Below are 24,825 nucleotides of genomic sequence, written 5' to 3'. Positions count from 1 at the left end.
ACGTGTTCCTACATAAAGTTCCACAGCCCTTAAAAAAAGGTCTGCACACTACACACAAAACTCTAGTATTCCAAGGAGGTTAAGACCAGGCCAATTAGAAGTTTGCACACACACCCATAATGTGTCTGAAACAGGGCAGGAATTAATTCCTCTCTTTTACTACAAGCCTTGAGGAATCATAATGCTCTTTCACCAAGTGAATTTGATATAAGCAAGTGGCAGGGCTTGCTTGCTACAAAAAAACTGTTATATTATGCTAATTCAGGGATGCTCAACGTGGGGTCACTGCCTTTCCCTAATAGCTCAATGTGGGAATCCCGGGGTTTGGAGGTTGTCCAAGTTTGAGAACCACAGTAATAAAAATGGCTATGCTTTAATTAATGCATTAACCAGAAAAAGAAGAGCCAACTTTTGAGCCTGATCTTGTTCCCATGAAGGTCTGTACGAGTTTCTGTCACTGGTTTTAATAGGAGCAGGAACAAACCCAGTAATTTATAGATACAACCTATAGTTTTTGGTTGCTGTGTCTTCTGCTTTTTCAACAACCGACTAGAAAACTAGGGTACAAAATAGTTAGCTTCATTTTTTCCAAATTTTTCTTCAGTTCCACTCATTATATGTCTACCTTCCTGAATTTTTACAGATCCTTTTCTGTGTTAACAATATCAGAACAAAAGATTCTGTAACAATCAACAAAAGATTACGCACAAAACTAGAACCTTTCAAACAGAGCACCCTACTGAATTAACATTAAATTAACTGATACATTGAGAAAAATGTGATGACACTATAAAACTGTCTGTTTATCAAGGTCAGATGTAAACCTAACATTGTTAAGTATACAGTCACCTATGGAGTGTGCCACGTTGATTCCACTCTCTCCCTTCACACGTGTAGTGCACTTTGGACCTGATTCAGCTTTTACTTACTCCAATTTTACACTGGTGTAACTCCATACACTACAGTGAAATTACTCTCAATTTACGCTCATGTAAATGAGATCAGAATCAGGATCTCCAGGTCCAAATTCCTGTTGCTATGGTCCTTTGTGACATGTAAGAGAGAGAATTTTAAGGCCTGCAGAAAGGATCAGCACCTGTGCAAATTATCTGAGCCATTAAGCAGAGTGAACAATCACAACTTCACAGATCTTTGTAATGTCTGCAATGAGGCAACTTTGAAGTGATGTGGTAGGAGCCTCCCCTACCAGGAAGCTATGAACCAACTGTATCCACTTAGAAGATGGTTTTATGACAGCAGGTATAGTTAGCTGATACACTGAAGACCCTTCTGCACATCTAGTGAGGAATTCTGAAGTGAAAGAATTGGGTTGCAGCATTCTTGGTAAACAATTTTAGCAAGATTGTAATGAGAGTCTTGAGTAAGTCCAATTATTATTATCACTGTCTCCGCTTAAGGCAGAGGAACGGTTATGATGGTTAACATATAAATACAAAAAGTTTCTAAATGTTCCTCCAATAAAGAATGCATGAACAATAGGACATCTCACTATTTTTATTCTGTTTTAAAATGCATGACTGGAAAAAAAATCACTAGAGAAAGGAATTTGGCTTATCTTTGCACAATCAGTTTTGTGTGTGTATGGCAGGGGTGGGAGGGAAGAAATATTAGACAACTAGGTTTACAGGAACTGACAGTATTCCCCTTTGACTAGCTTCAATTTATGGGAAGCCTTTAAAATATATTCTTTGTACAAACAAGCACTGGAACCATAAGTGTGGTTGATATCCCAACATTACAGGTTTGAGTTTTTAATTCAGATAACTGCATGGGGGCGGTTTCAATAAGATAAAAGTATGAACGCTCAGTACTGTGAGGGTGATGAACACCCTGAACTCTCACTGGGTTCAACAAGAGCTGAAAGTATGTGGTGCCTCATAAGATAAGTTCCGACAGTGGTTCAAGGCCTGCCGCTGTTCAGTCTATCCAGGTTTTTGGTAAATGCATTTTTGTGACAGTAAGGGGTGCTGTGGGGGTTGGGTTGACACCACTGACAGAGCAGTGCTCCAGAGGCTATTACATCTTGCTGGCTCTACCCTCCCAACTGTGAATTATTTTTCATATAACAGTATTAGGCTGGATTAGATGCTTCTAAATGAGCATGATCCACTTGTTTATGATGTTATTTATATTCAGAGATCACAGACATAAAACTAGGTTATCTTTATAAACAACATAATCACTCATTGACGGTCAGGGATTAAGAGTCGATAATCAGATGTTGTGTAGGACACCAAACTGTACCAAAGCTGGAGGAGAAGATGGGTATGTGAATCACAGTTTTTTTTCCGAGGGAGTCAACCTGAGTGAACAGTCCTGAGGTTCTTATTCCTACTCTGTGGCTAGCTGTGGCTTTACACCAAGTAACGTACGATCTAACTAAATTGAATATAAATTCTACAGCAGTTTTCACTGAGTTATTTTTATAAACGATCCAATAAATTGTCTCTTAATCCCCACCAGAACACACTGTATATACAAACTGCATAAACAACAACAGTTAAATGTATTTTATTGTAAAGATGTCAGATAACTGCTTTATTAGAGATATGAACCAGGAGTGCCTGATGCTAAATCAATTTTGCACCAGTAATCTGATCTCTGCAATGCTCAGTGCTGTTTAGCTTTCTGCCATTAATTACATTAGGAACTGTGGCAGTATAAAATAAATACACCATCCTAATCATACGCTGCCTGTTCTAGAGGAAACAGCTTTCATAGTTGGGTTTGAGATGTGACAAATTCTCCTCTTCCAACTCATTCCCTTTCAATTGACAATGGTCAATTTTATAAAATCCCATCACAGCACTGACTGCCATTCTCCAACAAATTATTGTGCTGGTGTTCTTAAGACAAATTACTGGGATCGCAGACTCAGTCTGTCCGCTACATACATCTTTGGAGTAGATATGTAGAATAACAAATCTTTTTGTGCAATATCAAGTTCTAACTGATTTTGTCAGTAATCCAAATGATCTACAAATTCTAGTACACTGCTACTTAGATCAGGGATGGGCACTTGAAGGGCTGCGTGTCTCATCCAGCCTGCCAGATCATTTTATTTGGCCCACTACAGCCCCAGCTCAGGTCAGGAGATCTGGCAGCTCCAGAGCTAAGAAGGGGGCGTGGCAGGGTGGGACATCCCAGAGGGGAGGCTGGCCTGCACACATGTGCGTGTCATGTACCCTGTGGCGAGGTCCAATGGGGCAGAGCAGGGAGCTGGGTCCAGCTGCGTAGGACCAGAACTACTGCTATGGGGTGAGTGCAGGATGGGCTTGCTCTCTAACCCCGCCCCCTGGGGCTTCCCACTACTCAGGGACATGACAACCACCCTAAGTTATCCCTCCCCTGGGGGCAGGACCCACACCCCCAATTTGTGTCACACACACCCCAGCCTGCCACAGGATTTTAGTGGGTTTTGTGGCCCTTTAGTACCTTAAAGTTGCCAATCACATTAGATTGTATGTGTCTAGCATGGATACAGTTATACCAGTATAAAGGTGCCTGGTACTGGTATAACTTATTCTGCTTCCTATATGGGGAGTTATACTGCTAAAACCAAAATAGTTATACTGGTAAAAACACCTTTGGGAGACACTGTCTACACAGAGACACTGTGGAAAATTAATCCAAATTAACTAAAGGTGTGCATTTAAAGTGGATTACTTAAACTGTATTAAGCCCTTGTGTGGACACCTCATTCAGACTTAAAGTGGCTTTAATTTGGCTTCTCTTATTTGGAAACTAAACTGAATTAAGGCCACTTTAATTCTAAATGAGCTGTACACACTGGGGTTTAAAGCAGTCTAACTAATCCACTTTAAATTCACACTTTTATGTAATCCACATTAATTTTCCTGAATGTCCCCATGTAGACAAGCCCTTATATTGCCATAACTGCCTCCACCTGGGGAGGGTTGTATTGTTTTAACTATACCAATACAATTAAAGTGGTACAAACTGTACGTGTAGACAAGCCCTTCGGCAGCTAAATCAATGCTTAGATATCTATATATGCATTTGGGTCCCTAATATTTTGCACCCAAGCTTGGATGTGGAGCACATTACACTTAAACATTAATTAAGCCTCAACATCATGAAGAAGAATGAAAGAGGTGTTGTCCCCATTTTACAGATGGTGAACTAAGGCATAGGGTGAAATTCACCTCTATTCAAAGAGCCAGCAGAAAACATATGCACCACATAACTTTTATTTTGTGGACTTCAGTGGCTTATAGGTCTTTTGCTGACGCTTACCCAGAGAGATTAAGTGACTCTCCTAAGGTCACATGGGAAGTCTGTGGTGAATCTGGGAACAGAAACAAGCCCTCCCAACTCAGAGTCCTGTGCTTTGCCCATAATACCATCCATGCCCATGTAAGTCATAAAAGATTCATACATGGTAGGACTTCCTGTGGTATCAGGTTGTCCTACCCCTACACTAAGACAGATTTGTCCTGTATATGTAAGGAAATAGCAGTAATTATAGAGGAGGGGGATAGTCTTATGGTTAAGCTACTGACTTTAGACTCAAGAAATTTGAGTTCAATTGCTGGTTCTGCCACAGAATTCCTGTATGACTCTGGATAAGGAACTTAGGCACAGATTTTAAACATATTTAGGTGGTGGTGTGCTCAGCGCTGCGATATCTGACTGATTTAGGAGCTTAAGTGTCATTTTCAAAAGGGATATAAGCACTTAGGAACCAAAATCCCATTAACTGTCAACGGGATTTTGGCTTTGAAATGCATAACCCTTTTGAAAATGAGATTTATGCTCCTACCTCAGTTAGGCATTGCAATGCTGAGCACACCACCACCTAAATCTTTAACAAGCTGGGCCTTGGTGTCTCTGCTCTTTAGTTCCTCATCTCTCATCCTTTTGTCTGTCTTATCTATTAAGACTGTAAAGTATTTGGCACAACTGTCTCTCACTATATGTCAGAGCAGTGCCTTGCACAATGGGTCCCAATCTCAGTTGGAGCCTCAAGGCTCTACCATAATACACATTATTATTATTATTATTATTATTTATAATACTTTCCTGCAATTCAGATTCTAGGAGCTCTACGAGACCAAAGACTTAGAACTCATTAAACACATTCAGTTGAACACTTTAGCAATGTGTGCCTATATTATTGGGCTAATGTAGGTGAAAAATTACTGAAGCACTGGCATTAATATCAGGGCTAATTTCAAAAACATCCTTTACCTGCACAGGTGTCTCCAGCGTGTAGATATGTTCCCCACGGACATTGTAGAACTTGACGAGCGCACTTTTCAGAAAGGAACTGCTACCAAGGTCAGCTAGCTGACTTTGCTTTTCCATGCCCGCTACAGCCAGCAGGTCTCCCTGTGTACACCACTGCACCACCACATCTGAAATCACAAAGATAAGACACCTGTGGGGTAGGACACTAGCCTACCTTGCAACGCACAATAATCACAATCAACGTGGGTAGCAAGTCCCATTATCCATTACTTAGGACCCAAGTTTCACTGAAAGTCAATAGGAATTAGACTCCAAGGTCAGTTAGATGTTGCAACGCTGAACAGAGCCATGCTTAAATATCTTAAAAACCTGACTCTTAGATGCCTAAATCCCACTGACTTTCAATTAAACTTAGGCTAATGTGTCACTTACACACTTTGAAATGTTATCCACTATATGTTTAATAAAATATAACAGATGTGTAAAAATATATTGCCTTCTTTTGCTTTACAGAGCATCTATAATATATATCAGGGCCTATATTTTGGATGTAAGTATCAGCAAGAAGGAAAAAAATGTATTATAGATGTTATATATAATATACATATCAGAACACACACCTCTAATCTCTTTTGATCAATAGGGATCCCTCTCCTACCGACATTTGCCCATGCCTTCATTGTGGAATGTTGATTTCTGTCCCCGACATCCTCCAGCTCCCTATCACACTTCAACAAGGGCACTGGAATCATATTTTGTGGTTTTGCCTTCAAGGTCAATGGCAGTTGCGTGTGTGCAAGGAATACAGAGCTGGCCTGTAGAGAGTTTTACCTTTAAACCAGACATGGAAGACAGAGCAGACAAAATCTGTGCTCTGGGATGCTCAATCTGCCAAGAAACTTTTGATGCAGTTTTTTTGTAGCTATGTTGGTCCGAGGATATTAAAGAGACCAGGTGGGCGAGGTAAATTTTTTTATTGGATCAACTTCTGTTGCTGAGAAAGACAAGCTTTTGAGCTTACACAGAGCTCTTCTTCAGGTCTGGGAAATGTACTCAAGTGTCACAGCTAAACACAAGGTGGGACAGACTGTTTAGAAAAAGCAGTTAACACATATTTCAAGGGATCATTCAAGGTGAAGTGGCCCATTAACAACTTTCCAGTCAGAAAGAGGAAAAAAAAGCTAGGGTGGTGATTAGTGAGTTACAGATTGTTGTAATAAGCCATAAATCCAGTGTCTCTATTCAGTCCATGATCTTTAGACCTTGTCTACACTAGATAGTGTTGTCAACTGATGTTACAGTGATAACCAAAAAGCACTATAATTACAACGCTTGTGCCTGTTCACACAGCACTTGATGCCGAAGCGCGTCCACTATTGGTGCTTCTGCAACAACAGTGAGCGCAGTGCACTGTGGGCAGCTATCCCACTGTGCAACTAACCACCTTGGCCGCTAGGAGTTGTAGGAAGGTGGAGAACATCACAGTGCATCATGGGTGTGGGCTCAACGTCCCATGCTGCAGTGATTTCTGTCCTGTCATTCCATGGGTTTCCGACTGCGTTTCGCGGCATTTTTCAACAACCCTAGTTTCCTGTGTGCCTGCCATCTCTATCTGAAAGGATTGATCCTGCATTGCTCTTCACTGTTGTTGTCAGTGTTCTGAACACATCGCGGCTCCTCATGCAGTATATCATGAGCTGCCAGTCAGAACAGGAATCCGACATGCTCAATCTGCTATGTGCCATGCAAACAACAACACTGGATTACTGTTTGTATCCACAGACCATCTGCACACAGTGTACCGCCACTCTGTGCATGTGAAACAAGCACTGAGTGGTGGGATTGCATTCTTATGCATGTCTGGGATGACCAACAGTAGCTGCAGAACTTTAAAATGCACAAAGCCACCTTCATAGAACTTTGTGCATCCCTGCTCTGAGGCACAAGGACACACAAATAAGAGTGCCCTCTTGGTGGAGAAGCATGTAGCGATCACCATGTGGAAGCTGGCAACTCTAGACTGCTACTGGTGAGTCACTAATCAGTTTGGAGTCAGAAAGTCCACCTCTGGTGCTGTGTTATTTCAAGTGTGCAAGGCCATTAATTGCATTCTGCTACAAAGGACTGTGAGTCTTGGAAATGTGCATGAAATGGTGAATGGCTTTGCAGCTATGGAATCCCCTAGCTATAGCAGGGTGATGGATGACACACTTATCCCAGTTTTGGCCCCGGACCATCTTGCAAAGGAGTACATCAATAGAAATGGGTACTTCTTTATGGTACTGCAGGCGCTTGTGGGTGTTTCACTGACATCAATGCTGGTTGGTAAGGGAAGGTGCATGATACACACATCTTCAGGAATGCTGGCCTGTACAGAAAGCTGCAAGCAAGAACTTTCTTTCCAGACCAAAAGATTCCAATGAGGGATGTTGAAATGCCCATAGTGATCCTGGGAGACCCAGACTCTCTCTTACTGCCATGGCTCATGAAGCCTTATATAGGCAACCCGGATAGCAGTAAGGAGCACTTCAATAACAGGTTAAGTAAGTGCCGAATGACTGCTGAATGTGTGTTTGGCAGATTAAAAGCTTGCTGGTGATGCCTTTATGGCAGTTTAGATCTAAATGAGGAAAATATTCCCACAGTTATAGCCACCTGCTGTGTGCTCCATAACATATATGAAGCTACGGGTGAAAGGTTCCCCCTGGTTGGAGTGCAGAGGCGGATTGCCTTGTGGCTGACTATAAACAAACGTATGTCAGGGATAGTAGAGGGATACAACGGGGGGGGGGGGGGGGGGGGGGTGGCAGCATTCGACTCAGGGAGGCCTTTAGGAAGCATTTTGACAATGAGCACCACTAAAGTTTCTTTGTAAACAGGACTGTGCCATGCTATGACTGCTAGCCAGCTTGCAACGTGTATCAATGTAAACTGCAACCAGCGTGTGCAAGAGACAAATAAAGATTGTTTATTCTTCACAGAGTATGTCTTTATTAAATAACAATTATTCACAACACACAAAAAGTTGAGCTGGAGGGAGAAAGCAGTGAGGGGCAGTGTAAGCTATGACAGCCGGGTGTAAGTCCAGCTATCATTCTGGAAGCTGTCTGAAGGGGTGGAGTGAATGGGGCACTGAGACAGGCTGGGAGTTTGGTAGGAATGGGTGGGTGGAATTTGGGGAGGGCATGGAAAGCAGTTCTGTATTGGCTGCAAGGGGGGTGAGCACACATGAATTCAGGCTGCAGCATTATGAGTGACTTTAGCAGCTCCTCCATGGCTTTTATCATGCACTTGTGACCTGCTATCACTCGCTCCTGGTTTTCCCTCCTCTCCTGCCTATCAATTTTTTTATTTTTGGTCACACTGTGTCTCCATGCCTTTTGTTCTTTTTCTTCCACCTCAGAGGACTGGAAGAGTTCTTGGAACATCTCTTTGTTTCTCCGCAGTCGTTTTCTTATCAGCCACAGGTGCTCCGCAGGTGTGTAGAGGTTTCCCCTCAAGGGCACATATGTAGAAGCACAATAAAGAGTGAACAGAAGCATGATTGTCAGTGCACTAACAGCACTGATTCATTCATGTAAAATACATTTCTTTCTCACTGTCCCCTGGCAAGCGTACAGCTTGGTGAGTTGTACTTGGGGAGGAGGGGGCACTCAAGCTGGGGAAAAGGTTCTGGGTGCTGGTTGGGGGATTGATGCAGATAGATAGGGACAAAACTTCAATCTGTGCCACCATTTTCCACAGGCGGGGGCCATAGAAGCCAGTATCTCACTCCTGAGAGTAAGCAGGGATGCAAGGTTGCATCTCCTCCATCCGAGCAGCTTCTAACAGGGTCCCCATGAGGCTCGCCTGTGTGCCGCTTTGGTCCTTGCACAATTGATTGCCAATTGCTGCGGGAAAATTTCCTACAATGGGGAAGAAACAAAGCAGCTCTGCCGAGGAATCTCTGGCAAAGGATTGGCAAGTACCTTCAGGAAAGTTTCCCAGAGATCTCTCCAGAGGATTCCCGTGAAATCTCAGTGTGCATTAACACATTTTTCCACTGCATTGCCTACCTGCACAGGGGAATGGGAAGCACACGCAAACACAGCTACTCTTGTGCATTTCTATCCCTTCAACTAGCTGTATAATTCCAGAAAGCAAAGGACAGCTGTACCTCATGTAACTAAGCAGCATTAGCGCAAAAAAATCACCTACCAGAGCGCCCCTCTCCTGCATCCTGCATGCCAGAGCTGGAGAACTGGGAATGGCTTGAATCCTCCAGGGTTGAGAAAAAGTCCTGGCTCCCCATATTAACAAACGACCCAATGCCTTGCTCTGCATCGTCCTCCAACTCGATCTCCTCATCCACGACTTCTTTGTTAGGGTTGAGTCTGGTATCCGCTGTCTCCAGGCCTGTGGAGGCATCCAGGGGTCTGTTGGAAGTTGAGATAGGGCCGTTGCTGAGGATAGCTTCCAGCTCCTTATAGAACCAGCAGGTCTTTGGCTCTGCACCAGAGTGGCGGTTTGACTCCCTAGGCTCTTGGTACTTCTGCCACAGCTCCTTGATTTTCACATGGCACTGCAGTGTGTCCCATTCATAGCCCTTCTCTGCCATGCCACAAGAAATCTGACCATAGGTATCAAAGTTTCTTTGGCTGGAAAGGAGCTGGGGCTGCACAGCCTCCTCTCCCCAAATGCCGATCAGATCCAGAAGCTCCGGTGTGCTCCCAGCAGGAAAGCTTTTGGTGTATGGAGCCTCCATGGTCAGCTGGGAAGATGAGATGTGAGCTCTCCATGCCAACCAAGCAGGAAATGGAATTTCAAAAATTCCCGTGACTTTAAAGGTGGAGAGGCGGATGACTGCAGTGCAGCAGAGTTCAAACTGATGGCTAAAGCAGTCAGGATGGTCATTGTGGGACACTTCCTGGAGGCCATTTACTGTGACAAAGCCAAGCGTGATGTCTACTCTGACGTTTTGTCATTAAAAGTTTTGTGCAAAAAGTTCTATGCCTCTTGTTGAGATGGTTTTATTTTGTTGCAAAATCTGGGGAGTTGAGTTGGCGGGGGTGGGGAGGGAGTGGGGAGACAGGGAATTGTAGTATATACATCACCACTGTTTTGGCGCAAAAAGCTGACTTTGGTTGACAAATGTCTGTAGTGTAGACCAGCCCATAGTGTCTAGCAAAGTTATAAATTTAAACTCCCAGGCTCATCTTTTGAAGGTGTTGTGCAGATTTCGTATGAGGATGAGGACTAAAAGGTCAAATATGAAGTGACAGCTTTGTGAAAAGGGTTCACCCGCAGGTGATATGGTGTTTTTGTCTTTTATTGTTTTTCTGTGCGAGTTCATTTGAGAGTGCAGTGATTATCTCATTTCACACACACGGTTGTCATTGGGGTATTTAGTGCACTAGATGAGATACGCCGCATGTTGTGATAGGCATGTGTAAGACCCATGGATCTTGAAAAGTGTGGTGTGGAAGGTACTGATCATCGTAGCAGTTGACATATGTCTACAGATTTTGCATCTGCTGTTCTGCAGGGTCTGGTGCCACTTTGAGTTGATGTTTCTGGTCTGTGGGGAGCTTGCTTCTGATGATGAGCTTGGAGAGGTTGAGCCTTCAAACAACCTCCCAACATGTATGTAATTCATCCAGTGCACTAAATGCCCCAAAAACAACAATGTGGATGAAACCAGACAATCACTACACTCTCGAATGAATTCATACAGAAAAATAATAAAAGACAAAAATACCTTTGTTCACTGTGGGTGAATCACCCATTTCACAAAGCAATCACTCCATATCTGACCTCTCAGTCCTCATCCTCATAGGAAACCTGCACAATACCTTCAAAATATGAGCCTGGGAGTTTAAATTCGTAACTTTGCTAGACACTAAAGATCATGGACTGAACCGAGACATTACATTTATGATTTATTACAGTAATCTATAATCCACTAACCCCCAATCCCATGCTTCCCCCCCAACACTGGAGAGGTGTTAATGGGCCACTTCTCTATGAACAATACCTTGAAATACGTTAACGACTTATGCTAAACAATCTGTTTCATCTTGTATTTAGCTGTGACACTCTGAGTACATTTAATTTCTCTTGCTTGGATAATAGGATAACTAACATATTAGAAATCAACGATACAGACAGACCAACCCCATTTCTAATAACCTGCCTAACTCTCAACCTAGGAGGAGGAGGGGGGAGCATGGTGGATTTAAGCCACCTTTGTGCCTTCTTGATCCTGCCCTGCTCCAGGAGCTGGAGTGGCTCCCTGCATAATTTAGACAGTTTTGAAGTCTAAGCGATGGCAGCCTCTCTGGAATCTGCACAATGCTGTGTGCTGCAGCCCGGTCCCCAACATGTATCTCTTCCCCCATAGCCACGTCCCCAGCATGCCCCTATGTCAGGGCTTGTGGGAGAGTCCTTGAATAAAAGCCTCCCAGCTATCTTCCTTAGTTCCTGCACCAGGGGACTCTCCTCTGGCAGCAGGGTTTTTACAACCTCTTTATGCTGCTCCACCCCTTTTACCTGGTGCAAAGAGGCCAGAGTAGAGGTGAGGATCTCTTTTCTAATATTTTTTGCTTCTTTTTTGTCCTCATTTCAAGAAAGAAAACAAGGCCATTAGTTCGGCTTCTGTAGATTTCTGGGTTTAAGACATCTGACCTTTGAATAGTTAAAGTTTATATCACTATTATTTAGCTGGTAGTCTCAGACAGAATGGGCCTGGCACTTCTCAAATGCAGAGGAAGACATAGTCCCTGCCTCAAGGAGCTTGCAGTTTAAACAGACAGAGACCGATGGGAGTGTATGTGTTGGGGGGGACAGGAGGACTAGATGGGACCAGCACTCAAGCAGAGCGATCCTGGTAAAGACCAGCACACGTCTTGTTACTTCAGCTTTCTTGGTGATGACAAAAGCCACCAGAGTTGGGCTGCCACACGAGGGATAGTAAGCTGCATCCCACAGAGCGATGTAGTAGCAGATACATGTTAAATGCCCAGGAGCTCTGGGACACATTCCCTCTGGGACAATGTTGTTCCACACAACCTCTTATTGTGGGCTGTGCCCACAGGAGACAATTGAGCCCTAAAAGTAAAGCAACTCACTGTAACAGACTGAACTCACTAGGTTCAGTGTGGGCAGAGATTCAGACTGCATCTAGGACATAAATGAAAAGGTAAAATGTATGGATTAAAGAGACACTGCTGAATAGCTCATGACCTATATTTAGGAGTCTATTACAGCAGTGGGTGGGTGTGGTTCTGTGGCTTGCAGACTAGATGATCCCTTCTGGCCTTAAAATCTATAAGTGTATGTTTACCTTGCCTCAGGTCTGTTAGAATTTCCATGAGTCTTTGATGGACGGAAAGAGGCATTTGAGTTTGGGAAAAGGAAATTTTCTTCCAACAGCAAAAGCAGCTTTTTTCCCAATGCAACGTAATATGAATGTTCCTGGCAAAGTGACAGAACTTTTTTACTCTTAAAGCAAAGCTGGTGTAACAGCAAAAATATGTTGATGTTGCTTTGTGTGAGATATTTTCACAAAGGCCTGTTTGGAAAAAAAAATACATATAGTAGCCTCCAGCAGTCTATACAAATGGAGGAGCCTGCTGCAGAGTCCACAGAGCAATATTTGCATATTTCATACACAGACCCACGGATGAGAGTTCACGTGCAATTCTGAAGATGACCCAGTTAATATGAAGCTCTTCTAGTAGTGGTTTTTGAAGTCCTTTGTGGCTTGAGAGTACAGAGAGAGAGACACTTTGCGTGTTGTTCTGAAGTTCTCTCACAATTTTAGCATGGGATGATAATTACCAAAAATTACAAAGATGCATGACAACTCTCTTGACAAGAGGAAAAAACATGGGAAATATGAATACACGTATACGTAGTAACCCACAAAATACCTACAGCTAATAATGGGGAGGATCAAGCTATGAAATGGTGACATGACCCCCCCCATTCTCTTCCTTCCCCTCTGGCCCCTCCATCGTCTGAACCTGCAAGGTGCTAAGCACCCTTCACTTCAACTGAAGTCAGTCACACAGTTAGGCTCACAATCTTTAAAGATGCTAATACTATAGCTTGTGCACTAGCATTTAGCCATGGGGAGGATGACATGATCATACATACTTCAGTAGGTCTGATATTCCATCTAGTAAAGAGTAGTGGGAGGAGAGAGAGACAGACACAGGCCCAGATCCTGGGCCATTGGCAGCACTGTGCTTAGCACAGCTCTGGAAACAGAATGGTCCTCATGATCCTTGGCTGACTAAGTGCTGAGCCAGTCCCCTGGTGGATATTAGACCACAAAGCTGCTCTAAACTCTTCCAGCTCCCCGTGGCACCAAAAAGCTGTTCCGGCAGCTGGAGACTGCCAGATCACAGGGGTTGTTCCCACCATGACACCACTTCCCTGACTGAGCCCCTTGGGCTGGGAAGGGCATAACGAGAGGCAGCACAGAAGCCTCCATAGGATCTGCCGAGCTGAATGGGCTGGTTTGAGGCAGCTTTGCATTAACTGACATAGCATGCATAAGGATCAGGCCCAAAGAGTAGTAGTATAATTCTATACAAAAACCTACATTTAATGCAGTGTTAGGGCTGAAATATCCAATGCTCAAAAAATGGGAAATTCCAAACTTAGGGTTCCTACAGCCACATTAACTCATGGTTTTTTTTAATTATACACAGGAATAACAAACCAGTAATAGTATACTAACAGTTACATTTTAAAATAACACAGGGCTAGAAGATACTACAAGTATGCAAGGTGGCTGAGTTAATCATGGAAGACCAATTTCAACTATTGCAACTTCCTGACTTTTTGAGTTTTGACGGTTCAAGATTAATGCTGTAATGCCACTAGTTTTTTATATGTATTTTTCCAGGCTTTTTAAGACATAATATTGGAGGAAATAAAAGAAAAAAAGGAAACCTGGGACTATCTGCCTTGTTGAACTCACCAAAGCTAATAACTTCCTTGTTCAGAAGCCTATGCCAAAAATTTCCTGGACTGGTGGCACTTTTCTCTGCAGAGCTTCCAAGCTTTACTAGAGGGACTTCCAAGATCATTGAATCTGGATCTACTATGATAAAAGTTACCCTATATGATGGGGGGGGAAAGCGGGAGCTCCTAAAAGATCATCGTTTGTAGTGGTGACCTTAATCTAACTATTCTTTACATAATCTGAAATTTGAATACTCAGGCCTGGCTCAGTGGGACTTGAAATATCAAACTATGGTTACAGAAAATCATCTGAGTTTGGAAAAATATCATGATATTAAACAATTGGCATATCCTTAAGAAATGCACTTCACATTCTTCAAATCGGGCTTGAATTTATTCTCAGATCTAGAAAATTAGAAATGCTTGATTTGAGTGAATTATGTGCAAAATGTCTGACTGAAACATATGCGGGAAAGTGCATAATTTAAAAAAAATCCCCATGCAAATAAACCAAAAAAAATCCCCCAAATTTGCTCAAGTGATTTCACTTCCTTCAAGCAAACCCAGCCCCTAACCTCCTGATCCGTGGTCTGAACACAAGCACTGAAGATTTCAGCCTACTATTATAACAATAGCTACAGTATAACTAGAACTATAATTGTACATGATTTGTGTTATATATATATGCATAGGAAATGGCAGAGTGTGAAATGATCATAGTGCATTTTGAGTAATACTTTGTTTTACATTAATTCCTTAAAATGGAGGTGTTAAGGATGAAGTTGTAGATTTTGTTTGTGTGGATACTGTAAATATCAGGAGATGAATAAACTCATTTCTTCTTAAGTGCTGATTGAAAATGCACTTTTGCCCATCTAGGATTATAACAACACGCAGCTCTTATATATTGCTTCTCATCAACAGATCTCAAAGCACTTTACAAAAGGAGATCAGTATCATTATCTCCATTTTACAGATGGAGAAACTGAGGCACAGAGAACTGAAGTGTCTTGCCAAGGTCACCCAGCAGCAGAGTCCCGAACAAAGCCTAAATCTCCAGACTCCTACTCCAATGCACTCTCTTCTAGGCCAGATTCTGCCTCTCTTACCCACACTGAGATGTATCTTAGGACCCGATTCAGCAAAGCAATTTTGCACTTATTTAAGTCCCAATGGAATCAATGGGACTTAGTCACACACTTAACTTTAAGCATGTGCTCAAGTACTTTGTTGAATCAGGACTTGTACAGGGTAGTCGGCCTCAGTAAATGAAGTAGGTCCAGCTCCCCTGTGCCAGAGCAGACTGGTTCAGTCAGGAAGGACAGGTAAGGGCTGCCTGGCTCAGTCAGAAGAGACTCAATGAGGGAGAGTCAGTCAGGAAAAGTGGAAGATTGGAAGAGGTCTATGGGGGACACTGAAGAGGGAGGAATTGGCTAGGAGACTGTATGTTTGGGACCTGGGGGGAGGCTGAAGGCTGAAGAGCAGCAAAATGGGTTTGCTGGATGGTGTCCCCGAGCCAGAGCTGGCAGGCTGAAGGCAGGAGGAGCAGCAAAGGGAGTTGCCTGCTGGCTTTAAGCCAGAGGGCTGGAGCCAAGGGTTGGAGAGGGCTGAAGGCTAGGCAGCAGCAGAGGAGCTTACCCGCTGACATCTCCAGGGCCAGAGAGTGGCAGAATCTGGACCAAAGTTATAGATTTTGTGAGGGGCGTGCGTGTGAGTGCGTGCATGCAGACAGACAGACAGCAGTAAATTTAGCTTCTAAGGTATTATAACTAATCACTGGAGTTTTCCTTTTCTCAAAATGACTTGCATCTTAATACTTCTACCTAACACTCAAGAACTCTACCAACCGTAACTTACATTTGGCTGCTACAAGAATGATTGATCACATAGTGAATTTAGGATACAAAAAAACCCTGTAAGTTACATGTGCATTCATAAACAAACATGTAAAGACAAGACCATTATAGCATTAGCCTGGAGAAAGAACTATTTAATATAGGTTTTAATACCAGAAATGCCTCCTAAAAATTTAAAATCAACTACCAGCTTATTTCAAAAGCTAGAAACCTAATAGCTGTGCTTTGCTTTTATATCAGTAGGTGTCACTGCTGACAATGAGAATCATTGTAAATGGTACCAGGCTGTTACAAGACACTAAACACAAATATATAAACAACAAATAAATTAAAACATCAGAAGAAAAACGGTGTATGTAGGGGAGGAGATGTCTCTCTTTTGTACCTTTCAACCCTGAGCGGATGACGGTAGGAGACAAGTCGTCATAGTTGTTCATTAAACTAATGTCTCCTGAAGTGAAGCTGACAGTGAGTAGTGGTTTGATGTTCTGCACCGGGACCGGATATGCAGCTGGACCATCTGCGAAAACAATATTGTTGAATAAGCAAAACAGAAGCTATCAAATGCAATTAAATCCAGGTCCAAGCACAACCTCCTGTCACAGAGACCAGTTTTACAACTTGAATTCTGCCAGGTTATTTTTTCCCCATGAACATGAGCAAAGGCAAAACATGCTTAGCCAGTTAGCTTTACTGACACTATGGCTACGGCTACACTGATGGCGGGAAAGTCGCCGCCGTCAGATCGATTTCTCCGGATCGACTGAGTGGTCAGTGAAGACTCGCTCAGTCGATCCAGAAATTAACTTACTAAGACCACTTTCGCAAGTGGCATAGCACTGCGTCGACGGGAACACAGTTCCCGTTGGTGCAGTGCAGTGAAGACGGCGCGCAGAAGAGGAGCCCAGAAGTCGAGGGGAGTTACGCAAGTTTTTTGCGTAGCTTGCGTAACTCCTGTCGACTGCCGCCGAATTCCGGAGGTAAGTGTAGACAGGTCTATGAAACCTCTGACCTGTACCCTTCTGATCCAAAGGACAATAGCTCTAGAGTGTGATCACAAGAAACGGAAAGCAACTTTTCCACTTCTGAATGGTATTCTAGTATTCCTTGCCTGAAACTCTACAGTTATTCCATTTTAGGCCTAAATCTCTCTTTCTACACCCATTCCACCCTCCTTGAAGGCTCCATTAATTTCAGCTGGAGTTTGCAAGCACTGGGTAGTCAGTGTTACCAAGAAGTGACTGAGACTAGGTACTAGACATTTTTTACTACAGCACATCTATAAAGTACTATACATATAATACTGCAGTATACATGTTTATAATCATATTTAGAACTATTTGCTAGCTACATTTTGTCACACTGGGTGATTCCATTGAAGATACCAGGAACATCATAAGTGCATGTAAGTGTAGCAACTGGCCCCTTACAGATTACAGCACTTTAAATGTTAAGGGCTAAGTAGTGTACCCTCTGAGCAGAATCCAAATATGTCTTGATGCCTATACACAACGGGGGTATGAGCTAAGGTTGCTTTGGTGACCATTCCTCCAAATGTCCTTGCCTCCATAAGCTTATTTTTCAATGTTCATGTGAAACTTCCTTTGTATTTAATATTTCATGACCAATAGCACCATCTGTATCATTCATTATTTAATTCTCTTCCTTGCCTGGGTCTGACAGAAAACATTGCAATCCCTAGATAAGACAGTTCTCAGGAACTAAGCACAGTGCATTTTGAGTAATCAAATATGACACAGTTGGCTATGAATGGCACTGGTTCCAGAACTCATGAGAGGGCATATCAAAAAAGCACTTGGAGGAAAGAAATTGTCCTGTAGTTAGTAAATTTAAAAATAAATACATAAATGTGCATTATTTTTTAGATGAGTAAAAATCCAACAAATGTCAAGTCCCTCCCACACATCTGTGTGAGTCAAAGGCTTGTAACTTTGCGAGGTTTCTGATGCACCTGTAAAGCTTTAAAAAGAACACGTCATGTTAGAATAATCATTAAAAGCATGCCTGAAATGAGAGTCCACCCACTCCGGATCAACTCAGCACCAGTAAGCCTGTTTCCTGCTCTGCGTAGGGTCATTTTGAGTTGTTAGTTCTCTCCCATCCTTCATCCAAATCCACTAACCTAAAACTGGAACCTTTATATTGCAAAATGGCAACAAAAACACATCTAACTCTTTCCTTGTCATTCATCTAAAGCTTCCTTGGAAATCTGAAAGGACTGGAATCCTTTCCATCCTCTTACAAAGGCAAAGCTCCACCACTAACGGAGAGGGGCCAAGTGGTGATGTTCATATCCATATGAAAGCCATAGCTAAACTCAGGTTTAACAATGCTGAACTCTTGCTAGCTGATCTCACAAGATTTCTGCTGCTATAGGTTACACCTAAACGGGTTATGGAAAATATGCTCCTTTTGGAGCGGATCCAAGGTAGACCCAAACTGCCAGGGCACGTTTGGAGCCAACAGATCAGATCTGAGATGCTGGTTCAGATTCATCTTTAGTCAATATGTCTTAATTTTCCACTATTCCATCAACATTTATATCATTCTTTAAATTAATTGGACTTGATATACTGGTATAACAACTTTGTACCCAGCACTTGCCAAGAGGAGTATCAGTTTAGTATCTGAATTGTCCTTTTTCTGGTGCACTATATCCTGCCCTTTCAGGAAAATGGACGATCTATTAGGTCTTTGCCATCTCTAACTTCTTGATGGTTTAAAAACCAAATGGTGCACCTAATTGTACGATACTATACCATGGTGAGATGGTAGGGATTTTGTCCTGACCACAACTGGCAATTAATTTATGCTTGGAAGCATGAGGCCTGATAACCCTAATCACCCTTTTCCTAGCTAGTGTAACCTCAGGGATATTTTCATGTCTAATTCTTTTATGAAACTTACTAAGCTCAGTACTATCAGGGATGGACCACATATTGATAAGCATTATCACTGGTTAATAGGATTTCTTGAAAATAAAACTCACAGTATTTACAGATATGTTTAATAGTATTGGAAATATTAATAATGCACTAGTTTGTGTGACTATCTGTCCTCTGACAATATGCATTAGGACTACTGGCCTATTTTGCTACAAATGTCCCAAACATGCTCAGTAATGATAAGTCATGATACTACTTTGCTCTTATGCAATGCTTTTCACTCACAGATCTCAAAGCACTTTATAAAGGTATCATTATTCCTACTTCACCAATGGGGACACAGTAGCACAAAGAGGTGAATGACTTGCTGAAGGTCACAGGGTGGGTCAATGGCAGAGCTGGGAATAGAACACAGGTCTCTTGCTCCGTCTAGTGTTCTATCTACTGCCCCACGCTGCTGCGTCAGATGTATGTAACCATCCCTCTTGTGGATGAAACCATGGAAGATCCAATACTTCTATAAAGCATGACTGCAAAGACTGCATGGAACAAAGAAGTTCCAATACTTCTATAAAGCATGACTGCTCCACGGCATTGCTGCTAGTTAAGAGTGAGCAAACACTAAACAGAAAAAAGCTGAAAGTAACGTCACCTTGTGGTGGGGAGTAGTCATCAGAATCTGTGTCACTTTCACTGCTGTCTTCCACCAGGAAGCTAGGGTAGTTCCAAGACATACTGAGGATACCATCTGACTCGTGAAGGAGAACATGTGCCAGCATTCGGCCGTGGCAGTCCATGACGATAACCTGACCATCAGCAGTGCCAAACAGTACCTGAACATAACAGAATGGGACACTTAGGAGAGAGACAGTTCCATCAAATGTAAGTGATTAAGACTTCTTAGAAAACATCTTGTCAATAGCCTAGGTGCACTGAAAATGAATCCAAAGCAAGTAGTCAGGTGTTCCAAGGGTCAGTCCCTAAACTGGTATTACAGCCCAAAAAAAGCTAACTTCAAAGAACGGTGTTAAGGTTGCAAAGTCAAGCACTCATAAATTAGAAAATGCAAGAAATAAGGCTGCCGGTGAAACATTAATTTACCCCCTTGTGCTTATGCATTAGAATATTGCTCTTGTTGACCTCAATGACAGCAGGACTGAAGAGAGATCCTTGTGCCCGCCTGACTGAAGTGGGGTGGATTGGATTTCAGGTGAGGTCGAGGTGGGGATTCTGCTGGGAGGCAGAATTTTAGAGGGACTGGAAAACAACCAGCTGGCTTCATTAGTTTAATAGACAATCAAATAAACTATTTATCCCTAAATAAACTTGATTGTGTTCTTCAGTTACCCAGACTCTGAGAGCAGGTCTACAGTAGAAGTGCTACAACTGCACAGCTCTCCCATCGGCTAATTACTCCACCTCCATGAGAGGTGGAAGCTAAGTTGGGGGGAGAGCATCTCCTGCCTACAGAGCACCAGTGTGGACAGTGCATAGGTCAGGGAGATGTCTTTTTCATGGTCCTGGGTGACATAAATTAGGTTGACTTAAGCAGTAGTGCACACCTGCCCTGAGTGTATTTGCAAGAAGGGAAGACAATTAAATTACCATTAAAGATGACCGGAGGATTAAACGGGGGTTAAAGTTTTAAGTTCCTAAATCTGGGTAAGGTTTCAGGTGGGGACTCAGGAAAAACTATTTGTTTATTTTATATGGAACCCCTACACATTATTTGAACCTGACCCTTATTGTAGTTAATGACATGTGGCATGATATAAGAGTATTTATAATACCTCTAGAGTTTATAAAATCCAAAACGCTTTAAAAAGAGGTGGAGAAACATGAGTGCATGTCAACTGTTACAATATTAAAAGGGACAGATGACTAAGTGAGGTTTTAGCAGAGATTTCAAATGGATTATGAGAAACACCAAGCTGGATAGAGGAGGATGAGTTATTCAACTGATGTGCAACAGTTTGAGAGAAAGTGGGAGAATGTCCACTGACAACCATGGCAAAAGACAATATGATCAATCAACTGGAACTAGACCACTATAGCCCAGGAGGAAGGCAATATGTTACACCTTCAGGAAAAGATAGAGAAGAGCTTCCACCCACTATGTCAAACACAAAATGGATGATGTGATGATTTAACCAAGGCGCCCTTAGTTCAAGAGAAACTGGAAATTATTGCTCTCTTCCCTTTGAGCACGTCCTACACCCTGAGGTTTTGAACAAGTTAAGATCTCTGTGTTTAGTCTTTAGAAGACTAGCAACCAACAATAAATAAGTTATAATAATGAATCCATGAAATGACAAATGCATTATTCAAGGCGCTGCTACTACCACACAGTTATAACTGAGACAAGTATGTTTTAGGCAAATTTAACTGAACTTGAAATCTACTGAGTTTCCAAAAAGGAATTAAAAGTAGTTTCATGTACTACATGTGCCCCTTTGCGCACTACCTAATTTTGTGGTTTTACCATTAACACATTTTTCAATATTTCAAATGTTTTTCTCTCTTCTGTTGCTGGGTGAAAAACCCATATAAATAAACGGGGAATCTGACTACACAGGGGAAACCATGAAAATGCACAAATTAAACAAGCTGGGGAGGGGAAATATAGATTTTATTTTCTCATCTGTTATAGTGATCATAGGTCTACTGATACAAATAGTAGTTTAAAAAGTTTCAGACAGAAATGTAATTTTAAAGTTCTTTCCAAGTAGATGAAAGAAGGAGACATTCCATACTGTCTATCATGTGCTGATCAACAGCTACAGAAGGCTGAAAGTGAGAGGAGGTAATGGAAATGGGGGAGGAGTTTAGGGAATCTTTTCATAGCTGGAGGTTTTTAAAAAATATTAAACAGTGAAAGCCAAATCCTGCTCTCACTTACACTGGTATAAACCTGGAATAACTCAATGAAGTTATTGAAGACAATGAAGTTATTCCACATTAACACTGCTATAAATCAAAGTAGAATTTGGCCCATTAACTATAATCACAATGTGATACAAATGCTTGTGTGCTAAATTCTGATTCATGTATATGCTAAGTAATCGTATGGTTACCAACCTGCTAATATCATCTTTAAATATTAGGCTGGGAACTCTCTCTCTTTGCTCAACCAAATCTTCCCTCCTATTTGTCACCATTTGTACTCATCTCCCACTCTCCTCCTCTTGTCTCTTTTCATGCCGCTCTTGGATTTGAACTGTTCTCCCTCCCACTTTCCTGTGCACAAAAAACCTCTGATTTCTCCTTCCAATATCTCCTCTAACTGTTCATTTTTCACAAAGCCTTCCGAAGATAATCACCACCTTCAAGTCATGCCACCACAACACATACTGTTTTTTGACCGATCTACTTTGAATCTGATCTGATTGTAAAACTGATTGAATTTGATCTGTTGCAGGGAATGTGCCTTCATATTTGTTTGCAAAGTGTCAAGCACTGCAGGTGCTTGGTAATAATATTGTCAACATGAGATTTTCGGCAGCTGAACTATGGTAGTAGTAAGAAAAGCAGTTGATACAGTTCCACATGGGAAATAATTAGTTAAATTGGAGAAGATGGGGATTATTATGAGAATGGAAAGGTGGGTAAGGAACTGGTTAAAGAGGCGACTACACAAGGATGTTATTGAAAGGTGAACTGTTAAGATGGAGGGAGGTCACTAGTGGAGTTCCTCAGGGATCAGTCCTGGGACCAATCTTATTTAACAATTTCATTAATGACCTTGGCACAAAAAGTAGGAGTATGCTAATAAAATTTGCAGATGACACAAAGTTGGGAGGTATTGCCAATATGGCAGTGGATTGGACTATCACACAAGGAGATTTGGATGACCTTGAAAATTGGAATAATAGATATGGGATGACATTTAATGGTGCAAAGTACAAGGTCATGAGTTTAGAGACGAACATGAGTATTCACTATAAATTGGGGACTTACCTGTTGGAAGGGACAGAGGAGAAGACAGACCTGGGTGTATTGGTTGATCACAGGATGACTATGAGCTGCTAATGTGATGCAGCTGTGAAAAAGGGTAATGCAATCCTAGAATCCATCAGGAGAGATATTTCCAGTAAAGATACAGAAGTGTTATAACCATTGTACAAGCCACTGGTGAGACCTCATCTGGAATACTATGTACAATTCTGTTTTCCCATGTTTAAGAAAGATGAATTCAAACTGGAATAGGTGCAGAGAAGGGCTACTAGGATGACCAGATAAATGGAGAACCTGACTTATGAGAGGATATTTAAGGACCTTGGCTTGTTTAGCCTAGCAAAAAGAAGACAGAGGAAGGATAAGATTACTCTATATAAAAACATAAGGGAGGGAAAGCAATTATTTAAATTAAGGGCCAATGTTGTTACAAGAACAAATGAATATAAACTGGCCATCAACAAGTTTAGGATTGAAATTAGACAAATGTTTCTAAGCATCAGAGGACTGAAGTTCTAGAACAGCCTTCCAAGGGGAATAATGAGGGCAAAAACCTAACTTGTTTCAAGACTGAACTTGATACATTTATGGAGGGGCCGGTATGATGAGATTGCCTACAATGGCATATGGCCCATCCATGTCTGCTTCTAGCTAATACTTCCAATGACCAGAAAATATTTGTGTTATGAGTCAGGGAGAAAAGATGGTTACTTACCTAGTAACTGTTGTTCTTCGAGACGTGTTGCTCATGTCCATTCCACTGTAGCTGTGTGCGCGCCCTGTGCATGGCTACTGGATTTATTTTTCCCCTTAGCAGTACCCGTAGGGCCAGTTTCGGCACCCCCTGGAGCCCTGCGTATATGCCATGGTACATAAGGCACCGCCGGTCCTACGCCCCCCCTCAGTTCCTTCTTGCCATCAACTCCGACAGCAGGAATGGGGGGCAGGTCATGGAATGGACATGAGCAGCACATCTCGAAGAACAACAGTCACAAGGTGAGTAACCTTCTTTTCTTCTTCGAGTGTTTGTACATCGATTCTATTGTAGATGACTCACAAGCAGTACCTTGGAGGTGGGTTCGGAGTTCACAGATGCGCGGACTGCAACATCATTCTGCCACAGCTGGCATCGTCCCTTGCCTGCTGAACAATGGCATAGCAGAACGCAAAAGTGTGCACCGACGACCATGTAGCGGCTTTGCATATGTCCTGGATGGGCATTTGCACCAGGAACGCCGCAGAAAAAGGCCTGTGCTCTAGTAGAGTGGGCTGTGACACTTCTCGGAAGGGGAACCTTTGCCTGCTCATAGCAGAACGTACTGCAGGAGGTTATCCAAGAGGAGATTCGCTGCGAGGACACAGGTAAGCCCTTCATCCTGTTGGCCACTGCCACAAACAACTGTGTGGATCTAGGGAACAGTTTTGTCCTCTCAGTGTAAAAGGCCAGGGCTCTGCGCACATCCAGCGTGTGCCACCTCCGCTCAACCTCTGAACCATGTGGCTTCGGGAAGAATACCGGCAGGAAGATGTCTTGACTGACATGGAATTGTGATACCACCAAAAAGGCCGGGTGGGGCCTCAGCTGGACCTTGTCTCTATAAAAGACCATATAAGGCAACTCTGAGATAAGTGTCCTAATCTCAGATATCCTCCTAGCTGAGGTGATGGCCACAAGGAGGGTTACCTTCCATGACAGCAGCAAAAGGGGGCAGGTAGCCAGGGTCTTGAACGGTGCCCCTGTAAGCCTGGAGAGGACCAAGTTTAGGTCCCAGGTGGGTAATGGATCCCTAACCTGGAGGTAAAGTCTCTCTATACCCTTGAGAAACCTAATTGCCATGGCATGGGAAAAGACCGACTTCCCTTGAATCAGAGGATGGAAGGCTGAAATGGCAGCCAGGTGCACCTTCAACGAGGCAGTGGCAAGG

General features: G+C 42.6%; 1 protein-coding gene across 2 annotated transcripts in view; it reads right to left on the bottom strand.

Moving 5' to 3' along the window:
* The window catches only part of TULP4 (TUB like protein 4), a 245,722-nt gene that overhangs the window by 35,478 nt on the left and 185,419 nt on the right, over positions 1-24,825 (bottom strand). For both annotated transcript variants that reach the window (XM_067542484.1, XM_067542486.1), the window contains 3 exons: positions 19,599-19,779; positions 16,426-16,560; positions 5,233-5,399 (listed from right to left, as the gene is read on the bottom strand). In XM_067542484.1, the coding sequence (XP_067398585.1) occupies positions 5,233-5,399; positions 16,426-16,560; positions 19,599-19,779 (483 nt within the window). The remainder of the gene's footprint in view (positions 1-5,232; positions 5,400-16,425; positions 16,561-19,598; positions 19,780-24,825) is intronic.

This window comes from Emydura macquarii, unplaced genomic scaffold (genome assembly GCF_026122565.2).
Source record: "Emydura macquarii macquarii isolate MOO-44397 ecotype Brisbane River unplaced genomic scaffold, CSIRO-AGI_Emac_v2 contig_705, whole genome shotgun sequence".
Lineage (NCBI taxonomy): Eukaryota > Metazoa > Chordata > Testudines > Chelidae > Emydura > Emydura macquarii.
Note: the sequence above shows the minus strand (reverse complement) of the source record. Positions and strands in the feature narration are given on the sequence as shown.